The following is an 18,449-nucleotide window of genomic DNA, read 5'->3' on the forward strand; positions in this document are numbered from 1 at the left end:
ATCACAATTTGATCTTTTCTTAATGATCTTCTTACCCCTATATTTGTAAGCAGTAATTATTGTTGATAATAATTCCTTTGCCACAGGATGCTAGAAGAGTTTTCTGTGTAGGAGTTTGGGTACATCATACATCAGATCATATTCAACTTGACTTGTGTCCACCATAATAAGAACCTGTTTTAGTGCAGCTTATTCTTACAATGGAATTCTGGTCTGTTTTCCTAGTGTTGAGAAGGGATTTGGTTGTAGCTGTAATGCTCTAAAGCTAGTATTTAAAAAAAATTTCAGGCCAGTAATAATTTTCTCTTTACAGAAAGATTCATAAGACTCTTCCAAGTAGTAAACGTTTAATATCAATTGAAACAAGAGTTGACTTTCATTTTCAAAATTTTAGGTTTTTTTATGCTGGGGATGGAACCCAGGGCCATGTGCACGCTAAGCATGTGCTGTACCACTGAGCTCTGCATCCTACCCAGATTTGATTTTTGAAGGTTAAGTAATTTAAGTCAGCTATGGTGGCACATGCCTGTAATCCCAGAGGTTCAGGAGACTGAGACATGAGGATTGTAAGTTCAAGGCCAGCTTCAGCAGTTTAGTGAGGCCTGCAGCAACTTAGTGAGACCTTGACTCAAAATAAAAAATAAAAAGAACTAGGGATGTAGCTCAGTGGTAAAGCACCCGTGGGTTTAATCCTCAATACAAAAAGCAGAAAAAAAAGTAATTTAAAATGCCAAAAATGAGTTGACTTATGAAACTTTGATTTGTATTCCCTGATCATTTATATATTCTAGAGAAAAGTTATTGAGAAGGGTGGGTCTCTGGTTTGGGGAACAGCAGGTGGACAAGTCAAGAGATCATGAGCTCTAAGGAGTCCGTCTCTAAGTTTAGTCTTGAAGCACCTGGTTTATGAACCCTTCTTTCTCTCTGTTCTTCCCACTGTATGAGTAGTTAAGTTCTGGAACAGGAATTATTCCAGGTAAAGCTGAGTCTATTTGTTCACTCATTCAACAATGATTTATTAAGCACCTACTGTGAGCCAGAGTCTGTGCCATGTTCTGAAGATATAACTGAGCAAGATCGTAATGCCACACATGGTTCCTGTTCTAGGAAGCCATGGGCTAGCATGTAAGACACAAAAAACAAGGATCAGGCATGGAAGGGTCAGGAAAGTCTTCACTGAGATAGCAAATTTCCCTAGAGGAAGGGCAAGGGTCACGTGCTGTAGACAGAGGGATCTGGAAGGAGGAGGAAGAGAAGTTTAGGGAATGATAGGATTTAGAGTGTGGAATGGGGAATACATGGCACAGAAAAATCATGTACTTGATAGTAGCTCCAATTTGCTTGCTTTCTGATAGGCACAGCTTTTCTTCCTCACCAACCTGCCCCCTTTAAAAGAACAAAATTTAATTTAGAAGAATCGGATTTTATTTCATGATATGAACATTAAGAATTTGCCTACATGGTTGAAAATATTCACAAAGAACTCGATCATTTGCACTCATACACACAGTCTGCTGAATAAAAAATGTTCCTTTGCCCATCCAACCCATTGTTAGGGACTGAGAAGTTCTTGCCTAGTCCACTGTGGCCCTTCAATCTTCGTGAATATTGAAGAGTTTGGCTACTTCATTGAGATCTTCATGCTGCTCACCATCCTTAATGATCTGAGGGAGAGAGTAACAATAGGTCTCTAACTCACTCCATGTGCGCCAGGCCTGGCCCACACAATAGGGCTGTCTGGGCCAGGCCCCAGCGCACACTGGGCAGGAGTTGTGGGAACAGCTGTCTGCTAACCCCAAATGAACAGCTTACTAACTCCCAGGCCACCCCGCCAAGTCCCAAGTAAAAAAGAAATGTTCCTGAGCCAAAGCTATACCTTTGTTCTGCTTAGGCACAATGTGAACTGGGTAGACAATGCATCTCAGGGCACTGGATGAAGTCAGAGTTTTTCAACCCAAACTTCCCACCTTCCTCTAAGAGTTCTGATAGACACCTACCTTCCTTGCTATTGGCATTCGGTTAAAGATGTTCCACAGCACGATCCCCACTACCACTTTGTCCCTGAGATAGAAGATGACACCTTTGCCATAGTCTTCTCCTTGGACAGGGGCCTGTGGGACCGCAGGGGTGGTGGGAGGAACAGCAATTTCAGATGCCTCTGCCTCTGTTTCACTCTCTGAGCGGATACCAGTCCCTGTGGACAATCCCCCAAACGCACATACAAATAAATCCAAAATTCAGTTATTATGAGCTTGGAAAATTCTAGAAGGCAACTGTCTTTCGAGACTTGCTTCAAGCTATTTTCAGATGATTTGCTTTTCTATGCCCCTCAGTGCACTCTGGCCTTCTTCAGCCTCGGTCTATTGGCAAAGCCAAGGGAAGTTCTTCCTTGCCAGCTCCCAGGCACTGGTCAGTCTGACCCTGAACTTCCCTCACTATCTCATTTTAAATTTATGCTATGGGTATTTCCTGGTATCTGGATTCCTTCAGAATGCAGAAGACTTGCTCTTGTTCTGTGAGAAATATTCTAGAGCTGCATGGTTCAGTTCAGTAGCCACTAGCCACATGCAGCTATTTATATGAAATTGTGTCAAATCGAATAAAATACAGAACTCTGTTCCTTGTTTGCACATGCCACAGTTCTTCTTTAAACCAATTTTTGTGGTACTTGGGATGGAACCTAGGGCCTTGCACAAGCTAGGCAAGTGTATCACCACTGAGCTATACAAATCCCTACTTGTTGTATTTCAAGTACTCAACAGCCACACATGGCTAGTGGCTAATGTCCTGGACAAAGCAGAGATGGAACACTGCCAGCACAGCAGAAAGTTCTACTGAAAAGAGCTGCTAGAGGAACACATTAGCCAAAGCAGAAGGCACTTCCATGTGGAAAAGCACAGTGGAATTATGGGGACGAAAGGGAATCAGAGCACAGGAAGCAGCCACTTTGTCTTCTGAGAAGCACGAGGCTTCAGGTAATACTGCCCAATGGACAGAGCTGTGACCTAGAGTTGATAAGTATCTGGGCCTCTCTTTTGGATCCACTCATCAGGAGAGAATGGAATTAAGGAATACGGAATACACTTGAATTACTCAGGAAGAGGGCGTACAGATCCATAAAACGTCTTACTTTCTCCTTCTTAAAAAGCAACTTGCCCTTGAAACACCTCTGGCAAAAAGACACAGAGCCAAGGTCACGGAACAATGCTGAGGAGTTAATGAATGAGACCTGTGTGGGAGGGAAGTCCATTCCAAGAGCGGTGCTCCTGCCTGAAGCAAACCTGGCATTCAGATCTGACAACTGGAACTGGAAGTAGTTCAAGAACTACTCAGCCCAGTGCCTCATTGCCTAGGGCCCACGAGAGACAGAAAGTCCTAAGTTAGGGTTCTCAGGCCTAGTTCTTGAGATTAGTGTGAAGAAAGAATTAAAAAAAAAAGTTCAGGTTTACTTCATCATTGAGGTCTTTTCATCACCTCAAGACAAACCAAACAACAGAGGTGCTGAGTCAGTTGCTAGCCACTGTCTAGGACTGATACAATATTTGAGTCTATACTTTGACTAGGATACCTGATTTTGCCAGACTCCAGACCACTGAAGAGTAAGGACTTTGGGTTTGGTTTCTTTTAAAGCACAACATGAAGAGAAATTTTGCTGCCAGTTCCCTCTGGCCAATACAGAATCTTGTTCAGGAAAACTCAGGCCACTGTTTATGAATATTCTTCTAAGAGAAGGGGCTACGTTTTCTTACCTGACTGCTCGGTGGCAGATTTTGGGTTATCTTGTGCAGTTGCTTTTGCAAAAACACCAACTGTGGGTAAACTACTGTCCACAAGACCAATAGCTTCATAGCCAACATCGGGGCCCAAATCACTCCTATGGAAGGATACAGAAGACGGTGTTCTGTCAAGGGACTGTAAGGAATGATATGACAGCACATATATTCCACAATGCTGCACTCTCATGTCGAAAAGAACTTAGGATGTGTAACAATAAGAGAAATGCCAAACTGATCTGCTGCCACTAGGACATCTAGGGACAACATGAAAAAGCAGGATTATCCCAAACAGTCTTTATTTTTCCTTAAGAAGCTGCTATACATATCACATATCCATACGATGATCTTTCTGAAATTTATTTATGCTTTCAACTTGTGCCACATTTGGGGAGGGATGGGTTCCCCATTTTTGCTATTCACTCCCTTCCTTTAACTTATCCTAAAATTGCCTTTTTTGTTTGTTTTTTCATTCCTGGGATTGAACCAGGGGCTTTATACCTCTGAGCTATATCCCTGTCCCTTTTAGAAACAGGGTCTTACTAAGTTATTGAGGGTAGCCTGAAACTTGTGATCCTCCTGCCTCAGCCTCACGAGTCACTGGGATTGCAGGCTGCACCATGGCACCTGGCCTAAAATTTTCTGTTTTTGTTTGTTTTGATACCAGGGATTGAACCCAGAGGTGCTTAACCACTGAGCAACATTCTCAGTCCTTTTTATTTTTTGAGACAGGGTCTTGCTGAGTTGCTTAGGGCCTCACTATATAGCTGAGGCTGCTCTCAAACTTGTGATCTTCCTGCCTCAGCCTCCTGAGTCAGAGATTAGACGTGCATGCCACTGTGCCTGGTAAAAATGCCTTTTGGAAGCTTAGAAGAGTATTCCATTTTTGTGGAACTTAGAATTTGAGATATTTTATGGTTTAATTAGGTATTGTATTTACCCTTCACCTTCATTTTCAGAGATTAGAATACTTTCTATAGAGGCCCTGTTTATCCACTTGGCCATTTTATTTTAATTGTTCTTCTTAGAAACTTTTCCTATCATCATCACACCTTTCTTAATATGCTAGGAACTTCTCAGAATATTTGAGGAATAGACACATTGTCACCATGGTTTCAAGTGATAATCTAAGATATTCTGTTTTGTTTCTGCAGCTCTACATTTTATCTCCTTGGCCACAGTAGCTCATTGGACTACTATGTTCAGGTAAGAGTCTCCAATGCCTCCTTGGAATCTGTTCCTAAGCCCTAACTGATAACTGTATTTTTCTTGACTGCACTATCTTATGTGTTGACCCTGAAATTCATTTGTTATTTTTTTGCTGCTCACTCATAAAACTGTCTGTGACTGTCCCAAAATGTGCTTCCATCAGCTAAGAATATCCCCAATAGCAACCACTTAGAGGCTTCTGAAACCTTGAAGTTTTTTTTATGTATTCCATCTTTTAAAGTAATAAGATGAAAGTGTATTTAAAAGGCCAGCTTTGGGATTCAGGACTGTCCAGTGCTAACCTTTATCCAAAGAACTGCCCTATCTGCCTGATTTTGAATCGCTGATTTTAAGGGTTACATATAAGTGGACTCTTTTTTTTCTCCCTTTGTATTGGGCTGATTAGGGTTCCAGTAAAGAATAAACCAAAACATACTGTTGTCTATTCCTAATACTGCACTTTTGTATCACCAACTATAATTCAAATTCTGCACTCTTGCCAGAAGTGCTGGTGCTATCTCCATCCATTCACCTCATCTAATCTATGCCAAACAGGATACTTTTACCAGATGGCTACTTGGGAATGGATGTATGAGCATGAGATGGACCTTCCACCCATCCATATGACGCTAACTGGTCCACAAGGAAACTAAACCATAACTTTGTGTTATGACCTTATTAATACCGAGTTCTAAGCAAGGGAGTTCCCGAGGCACAGAACTATTACCAGAACATTGATTGATGCCAGTATGGCTTAGCAGCTCCAGTCATATTTTCTCCAGCCAATCTTCCACTCACAACAGCATGATCATGGTGTTCTACTCGCCTCCTACCCAACTTTATATCATAGAAGCATGCAGCATCTCCTGCCTTTGGAAAAAATATATAACATGGACACGTGATCTTTAAAAAATCAAATTAAAGGTAGAATAAACTTCGGGGGCTTGTAGAACCTTTGCGAAATTAACTAATTCATGTTTTACATCTTAAGGTTAGAATCATACCTAAATTATTAAAAATAGTTGAGATTTCATTTCCCCCCAGTATTAATGATTAAACCCAGGGGCACTCTACCCCTGAGCTATATCCCCATTCATTCATTCATTTATTCACCGTAGTACTAGGGATTGAACCCAGGGGGCACTCTCTTACTGAGCTATACTCCCAGCCCCTTTCTTTTTTCATTTTGAGAAACGGTCTTGCTAAATTGCCCAGGCTGGCCTCAAACCCTACTGCCTCAGCCTCCCAAGTTACTAGGATTACAGGTACCATGCCCGCAAGATTCTATTTTTTTTAAAAGAAGACCTAGTCTATGCATTCACAAAGCTAACCTAAATCTCCTTTGCTTCAGTTTATGTATATCTGGTTTTTTTTCCTCATTCTGTCTTTAGCAGACAGGCTCTTTAATAACCATGATTTGCAGAATATTCTTTTCTATATGTGGAACCAGGTTTAGATGTGACTGCCTCTTATTAGAAATACTTTCTAAGATAAGGATTTTCATCATTTAGTATTCATTCGTTCATTCAACAAATATTTATGGAGTGCTTATTATGTACAAAAGCATTATGCTGTCTGGGTTGCTGAGATGAAACTGACATGGACTTTGCCTATGAGGAGTGTATACCCTAGTACAGGAAAATGCAGTACTATTCATAACTACAGGGCAATGTAAACAAGTGAAGTTTCCTACAACAGGTAGAGACTCAATGAGCTAAGTGTTTCAGCCAGAGGAAGGGAACCCCCAGCTGGGGGTGAACAGGGCCAGCTTCATGCCCGATGTGGTATTTGCACTCTTGAACCCTTGTTCATCTTTATGGCTATTTAGCCTTCCCCAAAGCAACCTAAAAATCCAACAAGTGAGCAATGGCAAAGTAAACTATGAAATCCACTTAATGGAATATTACATAGTCATTAAAGTGTTTACAGAGTCTGAAGCAACATGGGAAAATGCTTACATTTATGATGTTAAGTAAAAAACCAGCAGAATACAAATTTTATATATAGTATTCTCATCATGACTGTGCAAAACAAAGAAAAAACTTAAGTGCAAGGAAACAAGGGAAGGAAATACACTAAACATTCATGGTTGCTGCAGGTGATTGTTCTCCTTTCTTCTTGTCTGTGTCTTCTACACTGAGCACATATCGCTTCTATTACCAGTTAAAAAATATCCAGGGGCTGGGGCTGTGGCTCAGTGGGAGAGCACTTGCCTAGCATGTGTGAGGCACTAGGTTCAATCCTCAGCACCACATAAAAATAAATAAATAAAATAAAGGTATTGTGTCCATTTACAACTAAAAATATTTTTAAAAATCCAGTACATTTTTTGCAGTTCTGGGGATTGAACCCTGGGGCACTTTACCTCTAAGTTGCATTCTCAGCACCCCTCCATTTTTTTGATACTGAAGATTGAACCCAGGAGCACTTTATCACTGAGCCACACCCCCAGTCCTTTTGAAAATTTTTGATCTTGAGACAGGGTCTTGCTCAGTTGTTTAGGGCTTATGTTGCTGAGGCTGGCCTTGAACTCATGATCCTTCTATCTCAGCCTTCCAAATTGCTGGGATTATAGGCCTATGCCACTGTGCCTGGCTCTCCAGCATTATTTATTTTTGGTTTTTGTAATTTTGAGGCAGGGTCTTGCTGAGTTGTTGAGGCTGGTCTCAAACTTGCAATCCTCCTCCCTCAGCTTCCCAAGTTGCTGGGAGCTTAGGTGTATGCCACCACCCCTGGTAAAATCCAGTACATTTCATCTTTAAAAAAATAAAAGCAGTCTTTGAAAGGAAAAAATCCTTCCAAGGCTCCCATGTCCTCAGTTGCAGAGTCCATAATCAAACACAATACACTTGTAATGATTTAGTAAAGGGGAAATTACCTCATGGTTCCTACACACACTAGAGTCTTGTTTGTGTCATAATAGGTTTTTAAAAACAGCTAAATATAGTACTCAAGGAAAATGAAAACAGAGTGATTTTCCTTTCCAGGGAACATGCAGAAAATTGCTTCATCTTCCATTCCCTAGATTCACGTTTGAGCTATGGGAACAGCAGATCCATCTGTGTTATGCACATGCTTGTCAGGGGCTATGCCACAGTTATTGCCAACAAGTAGAACTGGAAGAATTCTATTTCTGTAGGTGCACACATTATTCTCATCTTCTAATAACTTGCAGATGAGGGCATAGTTCATCTTCTGTTTTTTTTTTTTTAATTTCTTGATCTTCTAAATCAAGCAGTTCACAAGATTCTATTCTCTCCCCTTGGCCTCCAAACACTTCAACCCTATTTGGGTAAGCTGTCAATGAACTTGAGCACACCACCTGGAAGACTTGCCCACAGACTGGAGACAATGACTTGTGCTTGGTCATGCTATAGCACACTTACCACCCAGATGTTGGAGCGTGCTTGTAGCTCTGCATTTACCCTGAAGCCACCAAAATCTGAGTCTATTTCTAGGCCACCAGTTTTGGCCAACTCAACATTGGGCTCCAGGCCCACAGCTGCTACTATGTGGTCAGTTTCTACCTGAGGCAAAAAAAAAAGAAAAAAGAAAATTCAATTACCACAGTTGCCATTTATGCCTATTGACATAACAGCTATAACCATGCCACTAAAAACAGAGGCTTTAAAAAGTCATGGGTTAACTTACCTCTGGTAAATAGATTTTAAGTTCCATTTCATAAGCACCCCTCTCAGTCACACACACACATACCACACATCATCTGAATGGAAATCTGCTACCCTAGCAAGGACTCAAATGATACAGATAGGAAGGGGGTAAGAGAAAGTGGTTCACAGGTGCCTACTCTGGCTCTCATCATTCATTTTGTGTGTGTGTATGTGTTGCTGGGGAGGGAACCCAGGGCCTTCTGCAAGCTAGGCAAGTTCTCTACCACTGGCTACAGACAGTTTTCATCATCTGTTTTAATGAAGGGACAGTTAAATCTACACAATTATCACAGTTAATGGTGGCTGCCAAGAAAACAAAAACTAGTGGTGTCAAGTGGAGTTAGAATGAGGAAAGGGAAACTTGAGGCTGAGGTAGGAGGATCCCAAGTTCAAGGTCAGCCTCAGCAATTTAGTGAGAGCCACAGCAACTTAGAGATACCCTGTCTCAAACTAAAAAATGAAAAGGGCTGGGAATGTGGCTTAGTGGTAAAGTATGCCTGCGTTCAATCCCCAGTACCAAAATGAAAGGCAGGGAGGGAGAAAGAGAATGAATCAGTGACCAAAAGGGAGGGGAAGGTTGGAAGGCTTTCTGGCTGTCTGTCTTCCCCTCCTTACCTTCCTGCCATCTTTCAGCTTGATGAGTAACTTGCCACCACTGACTCCAACTGATTGCACAATTGCATTGGGCATCACCTTCACCCCCTCTGTAGAAGCAAATGAAAGAAAAGGCTGAGTCCAAGGCCTATCACCTTCGTAAAAAGTGGGGAGCCAACTAGAGGTCTCCCCTGTAATCAAATCAGTCATTGTAAGTATGCAGGCAGCCTTGGAGAGTCACAAGAACCTCTACCAACAATCTGTTTTTAGTACTTCTGGGAATCTGGTACACCAGATTCAGAATCCTGGGTGAACTTGGCTGACTGGGGAATGGTGAAACACTGCATCTGCCAGGTGATAGGCCTTATGTCAAGGGAGTTCTCAAAAAAGCTGACTTCCGCTTGGCCACTCTCAAAGGAAATGGAACAGCAGCATATGGAAACAGTCTCTCTACCTCGTCTGACTTTTTCCATGGTCCAGTTGCTGAGGTATTCGGGGAGGATCTTTCCCATATTTCCTTTCTCAGGGAAGAGCTGAATCACTTCTGTTCCCAAGGCTCGAGCTGGGAAGAAGAAAGGGAGTAGTTATAGCAGGAGGCAAAAGCCAATCCCAAGATGAAAGAAAGGGAAGTATAGGAGCAGTAGATAGCTCTTACTAGAAACAGGGCAAAGCTGCCAACCAGGCCAGAGCCCTTGCCTATGGGACACTGTGGCATGAGGGCCTTGGTGCTTCAGTTCACTCACAATGCAAGAACAACAGGTACCAGAAATGCTGTCCCTGGATGAAGCTACCAACTGAGAACTCAGTACATTTCCACCCCCGCAGACACTTGAGGTTTACACAAATGCTTTGTGACCTCTGAACAGGAAGTACCCTCCTGAGAAGTTACCTGAGCTCACATAGCTGAAAAATAATATTAAGAAAAACAGGTGCCATGAAATAAACATTCAAACTGGATCTCAGAGACCTGTCAAACTGGGAACCATCATATGCCTGTATTTGGCTTTTACAGGGGAAGCAGTTCAAATATACATAGAGTTCTATAGTCTGCACTGCCCTTGTCATCATAATAACTGACTTCCCTTGATATTTTATTTTTAAAGTATCCTGGCATAGAGACTTGAGGAAAGGAAAGGAGGTACTGCTGTCAAGTTGCTCAGATGACAGCTTTTTGGTCACCTATTTCATCCTCATTGGGACTAATCTCAGTGCTTAGCTTTTCACTCTACAAACTTTAATCAAACTCGTTTTATTCCTCCTTGCAAATACATCTCTGAAATTTGTGACAGTCAGTCCACCAAGATGCACGTGATGTAAAACTAAAGAAAGAAAATCAAGGTCACTCCCCAATACTCACCCTTTCTGCCAAGAGCACAGGCCAGTTCACTACCAAGGAAACCCCCACCGATAATTGTAATTGACTTGACCTCCCGGGAGATCTTCTCCAAGGCTCTGAAGTCTCCAATCTGCAAGATCATACCAGCTTAGTCCACTGATTTCCCAAAGGGGCAAAGGATAATAATCCAAGGAAATATTTTCTTCTAAATCTTTCACAACAGTAATTTGCACATAAAATCTCTTTGTATAAAGTGGTTCAATTATAGCCTCTGTTATTAATGCAAATTCCTTTCTCCTTTGTAACATGCCTTCTAGTAACAGTGGTTCTCAACTGGTGGGGTTTGCCCTCTCTTCTCCAGGGGGACATTTGGCCGTGTCTGCAGATATTTTTGGTTGTCAGGAGAGAGAAGTACTCCCAGCATCTAGTGGATAGACAGGGATGCTGCCAATATCCTACAATGCACAGGACCCCCCCACACACATACACATACACAATTATTCAGTATAATGTGTCAACAGCGCTGAGGCTGACAAACCTTCTTCTTTCAAGAACTTGAAAGGATAGCACAAACCTTACCAAATATCCCAAAGTAAACCACCCTGCTTCCCTTCTACTTGGGCATTCCTTTTGTGGTTTTTTCTGTTGTTTGTTTGGTACCGGGGATTGAACCCAGGGTAACTTAAGCACTGAGTTACATCCCCACCCTTTTTTATGCTTTATTGTGAGACACGGTCTTGCTAAGTTGCTTACGACCTTAGTGATCCTCCTGCCTCAGCCTCCCAAGCTGTTTGAATTATAGGCATGTGCCACCACATCTGGCAATTTTGTTTTTTAAGTTTTGAGACAAGGTCTTGTTAAATTGGTCAGGCTGGCCTTGAACTTGCAATACTCCTGCCTCAGCCTCCTGAGCTGCAGGGATTATAGACATGTGTTGCCATGCTTGGTAACGTGGGTATTCTTGATCTTTCTACTCCAAGTCTCTACACAGCACTTGCAATGAAAAATGCCAAGAGGCTATAAGGAGTTCCAATGAATCAAATCCATCAGGGAAAACCAACTAAGGATGGGCAGTACAAAGGAACTATAGCAAGCAATAAAAACACTGACTATATTTTCTCCTAGGACCTGAAAACCCTTGAGTGAGGGATTTGAGGGGCACAGAGAGGAAGTGACTTGCTCAAGGCAAGCTAACAAGTCTGAAGAAGAGGTATACACTGAACTCAGATCTCCCAATTCCAGGGTGGGCACTTGGGGACTACAAGATTGTATTACCTCTTCAAAACAACACAATGAAAACACCGAAGCAGACAATTACCTTTCTGAAAAGTGTCGTTCTGCTCTTTACTTCTGCTCCAGCCCTATCAATGGCAGACAGACTCCTTGGAGTGCCTCCTGGAAATAAGAGGAGGAAAAACCTTTAGTGCAACAAGCAGGACTTAGCCCAAACACCTCCCCAGGTACAGCTCTTTCTTTAGGACTGTGGCATAAGTGTGCGCCCTGCTAGTACTATGGCAGCCACTACAAGATAAGATGGTTTTGTGTTCTTTCAACTCTCATCACAGCAGGCTTTTTGATCAAATTCCTTTGAGGAGCAGATGTGAGTGTCTTTTTAGGGGCCCTCCCTGCCCATAGCAGGCCTGAAAGCCTCACTCTCTGCTTCCACATCCTCTTCTAGCTTCTCCGGCATGCTCACCAGCTTGCAAGGCTACACTGCTTGCAGTAGCTGCTTCAGTCTCCTTTTGATTTCTGATTGGAAAACTGGCAATGACACCACAAGGCTATATCACTTTCAGGGCACAGAGTGACTGGTAAGAAGGGAGAGGGGAAAAGGGCAACCTCTTCGTGCCTTTATCAGAAGGCAAGGCAAGGTCAGTATAGAAGGGCCAACCATCTAGGATGCCTGGAACTTAGCCAGGTTTGGCATCAAGAGAAGACATCCACTTCAGGGATGCTAGGTTCCAATTTTCTTAACATGAAGTAGAAATGCCTTCTATGGAGAAGGCTGAAATCTAAAACTTAAATGAGCTACTAAAGTTGGGAAGACAGACATCTCCAAAATACTAACCTGTTGCAATCAAGCACTTTTCATAGGTGATCTGAGAGCCATCATTAAGTTTCACCATGTTGCCTCTCACGTCCAGCTGTACCACCTAGGACAGTCATACACAGAGAAGAGGTAGAGATGGAATTAGTTTTGAAAAGCATTTTATTGAGATGATATTCACGTAACATAAAATTCATCATTTTAAAATATATAAATCAGTGGCTTTTACTATATTTATAGGGTTGGGCAATCATCACCACTATCTAATTCTAGAATATTTCCATCACTCCCCAGTCCCCCAAAACTCTGGACCTATTAGCTAGTTGGCCCCACAAGGATTAGTTCTGGACCTAAAGTTACCCTTAAAAAACATTTCTTAGGGCCAGGCATGGTGGTGCACACCTACTGTAATCCCAGCAGCTTGGGAGGCAGAGGCAGTAGGATTGTCAATTTTGAGGTTAGCCTCAACAACTTCGTGAGGCACTAAGCAACTCAGCAAGACCCTGTCTCAAAATCAAAAATAAAAAGGGCTGGGAATGTGACTCAGTGGTTAAGTGCCCCTGGGTTCAATCCCCAGTACCAAAAAAAAATGCTCAGTAGTTACTAGAACCATAGATTCTAGTATGCAGTTTCTCCAAGTTGTCATAAGTTACTAAGTGGCCAGCAATAGGGCCAGTGAGTCCTCAAGATTCTAACCTGACTTTTGGGAGTGGAGAACAGGGACCACCTTTTCTATTTGGCTATTTGGAAGTCTTATTTCTTTGTTAACAATTCCCCTTCACCTACAACATCTTAATAGAACGCTTTCTCCACTGAAACTCAGCTCTCCCTCAAGGATCACATACAGAGAAATGGTTCAATCACCCACACTCCACATCACAAGAGCAGGAAGAAGTGTTGGCATCTTGCAGGCTTCTTGAGGTTGCCACTGCTGCTGCTTCCAGATTCCTGTATTTTTCCTCTGATGGACAACAACCTATATCCCTAGAATCGGTGTTAATGAGTCACCTCACGGCCACTCTCCCTCATTCACCAAAGACCTTGGGACCTGGTTTATTCTTTTCCTCTGTACCAAATCCAGTTTCTTGTCATCTCTGAAACCACTATTCCACCTTAAATATATTATTCTTAGACCACAATTTTCTATCCTTCCAGTTTTCTCCATCCCTCTTCTATACTTGCTTCCAATTTTCTGTTTACCTGGCTGGATGTTTCATTCCAACTAATCTGGACAAATGATAGATCATCCAAACTTTTTTCTTTACAACACCCTTCATTCCTTCACACCCTTCTCCTTCTCAAGGTTAAGAGCTTGAGCTCTGGCTAGGCATGGTGGTACATACCTATAATTCCAGTGGCTTGGAAGGCTGAGGCAGAAGGATCACAAGTTCAAGGCAAGCCTCTGCAACTTAGTGAGGCACTAAGGAACTTAGTGAGACCATGTCTCAAAATAAAAAAATAAAAAGGGCAGGGGATGTGGCTCAGTGGTTAAGTGCCACTGGGTTCAATCCCTGCTATCAAAAAACAAAGCTTGAGCTCTGGAGTCAAAGACTAGGCTCTAGTCTCTGTTCCACAACTTACTAGTTGTGAGACCATCCATTAAGAAATTTCTATGTGTCAAGGGCAGCGCTAAGTGCTGGGGACACATGGGTAAGCAAGATAGGTATTCTTCTTGCCTTCAGAGTTCAAAAGTCAAAAAATAAAATTTAACAAGCTCTAATAATAATCGAGAGTGACAAATATGACCTGAGTAGTCAGGGCAGTGCAGGTAGGAAGAAGAACATAGGACAGGTATAACACTCTCTAACCTGAACTCTGATGAATGAGTAGCTTCTTTAGTCTCCTTTGATTTCTCCTTGGTAAGCCCCTCTTCAGTTCAACCCCACTACTCATCATCCACACTGCTCAAATAACCACCTTACATCCTGTTTTATTGAGAATACTAGTGAAGTCATTAGATGTGATCTTCAGCTTCCCATAAAGGCTCTACTCTTCCCCATTCTCCAAATAAAAACTTATATCTATTGGGATGAGGTGTCCTTTCTGTTCTATTTTTTGAGCCTGATCCCCAGACCTCCCTTATCTTCCCAGAACTTTCCCATATCAATCATCCACTCATTCCCCAATCTCTTTCTCACTTCTGAAAATGGATATCCATATCTTGTTAACATGCTTATCCCCTCCAGTAAGCCCCATTCCTGACTCTATGTCTTCTTTATGCTTTGTTCAATAACATCTCCCTTTTCTCGTTTATTTTTCTTCTGGTACCAGGGATTGAACCCAGGGGTGCTTAACCATTCAGTCATATCCCCAGACCTTTTTATATTTTATTTTAAGACAGGACCTCACTAAGTTGTCAAGGTTGGCTTTGAACTTGCGATCCTCATGCCTCAGCCTCCTGAGCTGCTAGGAGTATAAGTATGTGCTACAGCTCCTGGCTCATTTAAAATTTTTAAGAGTAGTTTAGCCTCATTTGTAACTTTACAATGATATCTAAACTAGCAAATCAAATGGGAACATTTTAGAATTCTTATCTTTTCCTGGTGCTGGGGATTGAATCCAGGGCCTTGTGCACACTAAGTATGTGCCCTACCACTGAGCTACATCCCCAGACCTACAGTTCTTTTCTTACCAGATTCCTCAATCATAGTAACACTGTGGATCACCTCTCTCTTCTTGCAGCTCTGTACAACCTTGGTTCCTGCCCTGGATTGTCCTTATACTCCTCTGTAAACTCTGTCCTTGACTCCATTGTGGATTCTCCTTCTTAAGCGTGCATTCTAAAGGATGAGATTCCCCAGGGCCCTCTTTTTTTGCCCCACATTCTCACAAGGTAAATTCCTCCTTGAGAGGCTTCACAAACTCATGATTTCAATTCCTACATGATTTCTGAATTTTGAGTTTTTTTGTTTTGTTTTATCTGTTTTTTTGTTTTTTTTTTTGGCACTAGGGATTGAACCCAGGGATGCTTTATCACTGAGCCACATTCCCAGCCCTTTAATATTTTATTTTGAGATAGTGTCTCGCTAAGTTGCTTAGGGCCTCACTATATTGCTGATGCTGGCCCTGAACTTGCAAAAACATCCTGTATGGGCCTTCAGAGCCTCTGGGATTATAAGTGTGCACCACTGCACCCAGCTGATTCCTGAATCTGTGTGTGAGCCCAGGCCTTCCCCAAGTGTTACACCCATATGACTGCCCAGAAGACATATTCAGATATTCCAGCTCATACTTAGTAATCCCAAACTTAACTTTCTTTGTCTTCTTCCCTTAAACTAGCTCTTAACTTTTTTTTTGTACTGGGGCTTAAACCCAGGGGCACTTTACCACTGAGTTTTTTTTTTTTTTTTTGAAACAGGTTCTCACTAAGTTGCTTAGGGCCTCATTAAGTTGCTGAGGCTGGCCTTGAACTTGCCATCCTCCTGCTTCAGCCTCCTGAGTCGCTGGGAGTACAAGCATGTGCCACCGTGTCAGGCTAGCTCTTCCTCTTGTAATGTGTTTCTCACTTGGGGGTCCACCACCATCCATTCAGACACATAAGCTAGAAATCAGAAAGTCATTTTTGTCACTTCTCTCTCCTTCAACTTCCACCTTCAACCAACCCCCAGGCCTTGTCAAGTCTGCCTCCTAAGCATGCTTCAAGTCTATTCCCCACTATTCATTCACTTTTTTTTTCCTAGTACTAGGGATTGAACCCAGGTCCTTGCAGATCATCAGATTTCTATCAGGAAGTAATACAACACTGAGAATATGATCTCTGGAATCAGCAAGTGTGAGTTCCAATTCTGCAGTCAGACAGACCTAGTCTCAAATTCATTTCTTTCTTTTCTTTTCAGTACTGGGGATTGAACCCAGGGGTGCTATACCACTGAGCTATTCCCAGCCCTTTTTCCTTTGAGACAGCCTCACTAAGTAGCTGTGACTGGCCTCAAACTTGTGATCCTCCTGCCTCAGCTTTCTCAGTTGCTGGGATTACAGGTGTGGACCACCACACCTGCCTTAAATTTCTGTTTTTGTTTGTCTGGGGTAATAGGGATTGAATCCACGGACACTTTACTACTGAGGTACATCTCCAGGCCTTTTTACTTTTTATTTTGCAATAAGGTCTCACTAAATCACTGAGGCTGGCCTCAAAACTTGCAATCCTCCTGCCTCAAGTCATTGGGATTACAAGTGTGCCAGTGTGTGCACCACTGCACCTGGCTTCAAATTCTGTTTTTTGTTTTTTTGGTACCAGGAATTAAACCCAGAGTTACTTAACCACTGAGCCATATCCCCAGCCCTTTTGCCCATCTCAAATTCTGTTTCTGTCACTTATTAGCTGTGTGAATTTAAGCAAATTATTTAACATTTATTTAGTAAAACATTCAACTGCTTTCTCTGTAAAATGGAAATAATACCTACCACCTCATAAGATTACTGTGAGAATAAGAGGAGATAATGCACATTTGAAAACTGTGCTTACAAGATCAGAATAAGTACTATATAAATGTTAGTTCTTATTTTCTTTTTCTTCTTCTTCTTCTTCATCATCATCATCATCATCATCACTGCCCTACTTTGCGCCCTAATCATCTCTTGCCTGGATTGTTACAATAATCTTCAAAATGGTCTATCTCTAGTCTTATTCCTCTGAAATCTATCCTTGTCATAGTGAATAGTGATTATTGAAAATCCAGTCCAAGTGTTTTATATCCTTGCCTAAAACTTGAGAGCTCACTACTGCAGATAAAACTCAAGCTTATTCACACAGCAAACAAAGCCCTTAATAACCAGGGTCCTGAGTAACTTCTGTTTCATCTGGCAACTCCCTAACTTGAATTTTCTGCTCTTTTAGTACCTAGTAACTTATTTTTCTTATATCCAATATGCTTTTCCACACTCTTCCATATTTGCTTATGCTATTTATTTTTACTTGAATGGTTTTTACTTGAAAGTTCTTTGCTCTTCTTTATCTCTTCATTCCGTAAGACTTCGTATTCTATAAGATTTCCTTTTCTAGGAAACCTTTCCATTGCCATACTGGGTATTCTTCCCATGACACACTACATCTCTCTCTTATACAAATCTATGTCTTTTGATTTGTTCCTGCCTATTACCATTATCCCCTAGTGAGCAGGGTCTGTGTGTTATTTATACACAGGGGACACTTAACATATAATACCTCATTATCAGTTTTTCCACAAATCTATATCCACCTTTTCTGCCTAATGCCCCCTGAAAGGAGAAGTCTGCCTGTCCCTGTCAAAGATAAAATCCTCCACTTGTGCTCTGGATCCTACACACTGAACTTTGTTCCTTCAGCAATATATTGTCACCAATAATCCCAGAGAGAAGTTAGTATGGGAAAATAGGAAGGAGGAAGAAGGGCAGAAAAGTAAATAGCATCAGTAACAACTTTCAGAAATATGGTTCCCCAAAATCTAACTTCCTCAAGAAAGTTTAGCCAGCCTGATTTCCTAGGCTTTAATATTAGTGTTTTCCCCCAGATAGAAATACTAAGCAATATTAATCCTAAAATGACTTGGTCCTTCTTTGATTAACTCAATGGTAGGACACACGTGGATGACAGTGGAAATACACATGTGCCATACTTGCTGGTTGGCACCTACACAGAGCCTGACAAAGGAAGCAGCCTACTAGCTCACCTTCTTCCCAGTGAGGACGGCCACACCGCCATTCTCAATATGAGGCAGGTCCTGAGCAGAGACATAGAAAGAAGGTGGCTGGAAATATATGCTGTATGGAAAAGAGGCAGAAAAATGTTATAAGTACCTGGAACTGCTCTAGGTTCGCCCTACAGTTTTAGCAAAAAATTA

At 41.9% G+C, this 18,449-nt stretch overlaps 1 protein-coding gene across 4 annotated transcripts in view; it reads right to left on the minus strand.

Annotated features, from left to right (window-relative positions):
• Positions 1–754: 754 nt before the first annotated feature.
• Aifm1 (apoptosis inducing factor mitochondria associated 1) overlaps positions 755–18,449 on the minus strand; it is a 36,220-nt gene continuing 18,525 nt past the window's right edge. The window contains exons 6-17 of one of the 4 annotated variants that reach the window (XR_007106363.1): positions 18,279–18,369; positions 12,652–12,736; positions 11,902–11,978; positions 10,605–10,713; positions 9,702–9,809; positions 9,269–9,357; positions 8,369–8,509; positions 5,710–5,852; positions 3,750–3,874; positions 1,998–2,111; positions 1,575–1,664; positions 755–1,386 (exon numbers count right to left, since the gene is read on the minus strand). Coding sequence is in view for 3 of the 4 variants with exons in the window: in XM_047535558.1 (XP_047391514.1) it covers positions 1,593–1,664; positions 1,998–2,194; positions 3,750–3,874; positions 5,710–5,852; positions 8,369–8,509; positions 9,269–9,357; positions 9,702–9,809; positions 10,605–10,713; positions 11,902–11,978; positions 12,652–12,736; positions 18,279–18,369 (1,237 nt within the window). In the remaining variant the exon portion in view is untranslated. The other 3 variants (XM_047535558.1, XM_047535559.1, XM_047535560.1) reach the window with 3 other exon arrangements.

The sequence above is a fragment of the Sciurus carolinensis genome, chromosome X (genome assembly GCF_902686445.1).
Source record: "Sciurus carolinensis chromosome X, mSciCar1.2, whole genome shotgun sequence".
Taxonomy (NCBI): Eukaryota; Metazoa; Chordata; class Mammalia; order Rodentia; family Sciuridae; genus Sciurus; species Sciurus carolinensis.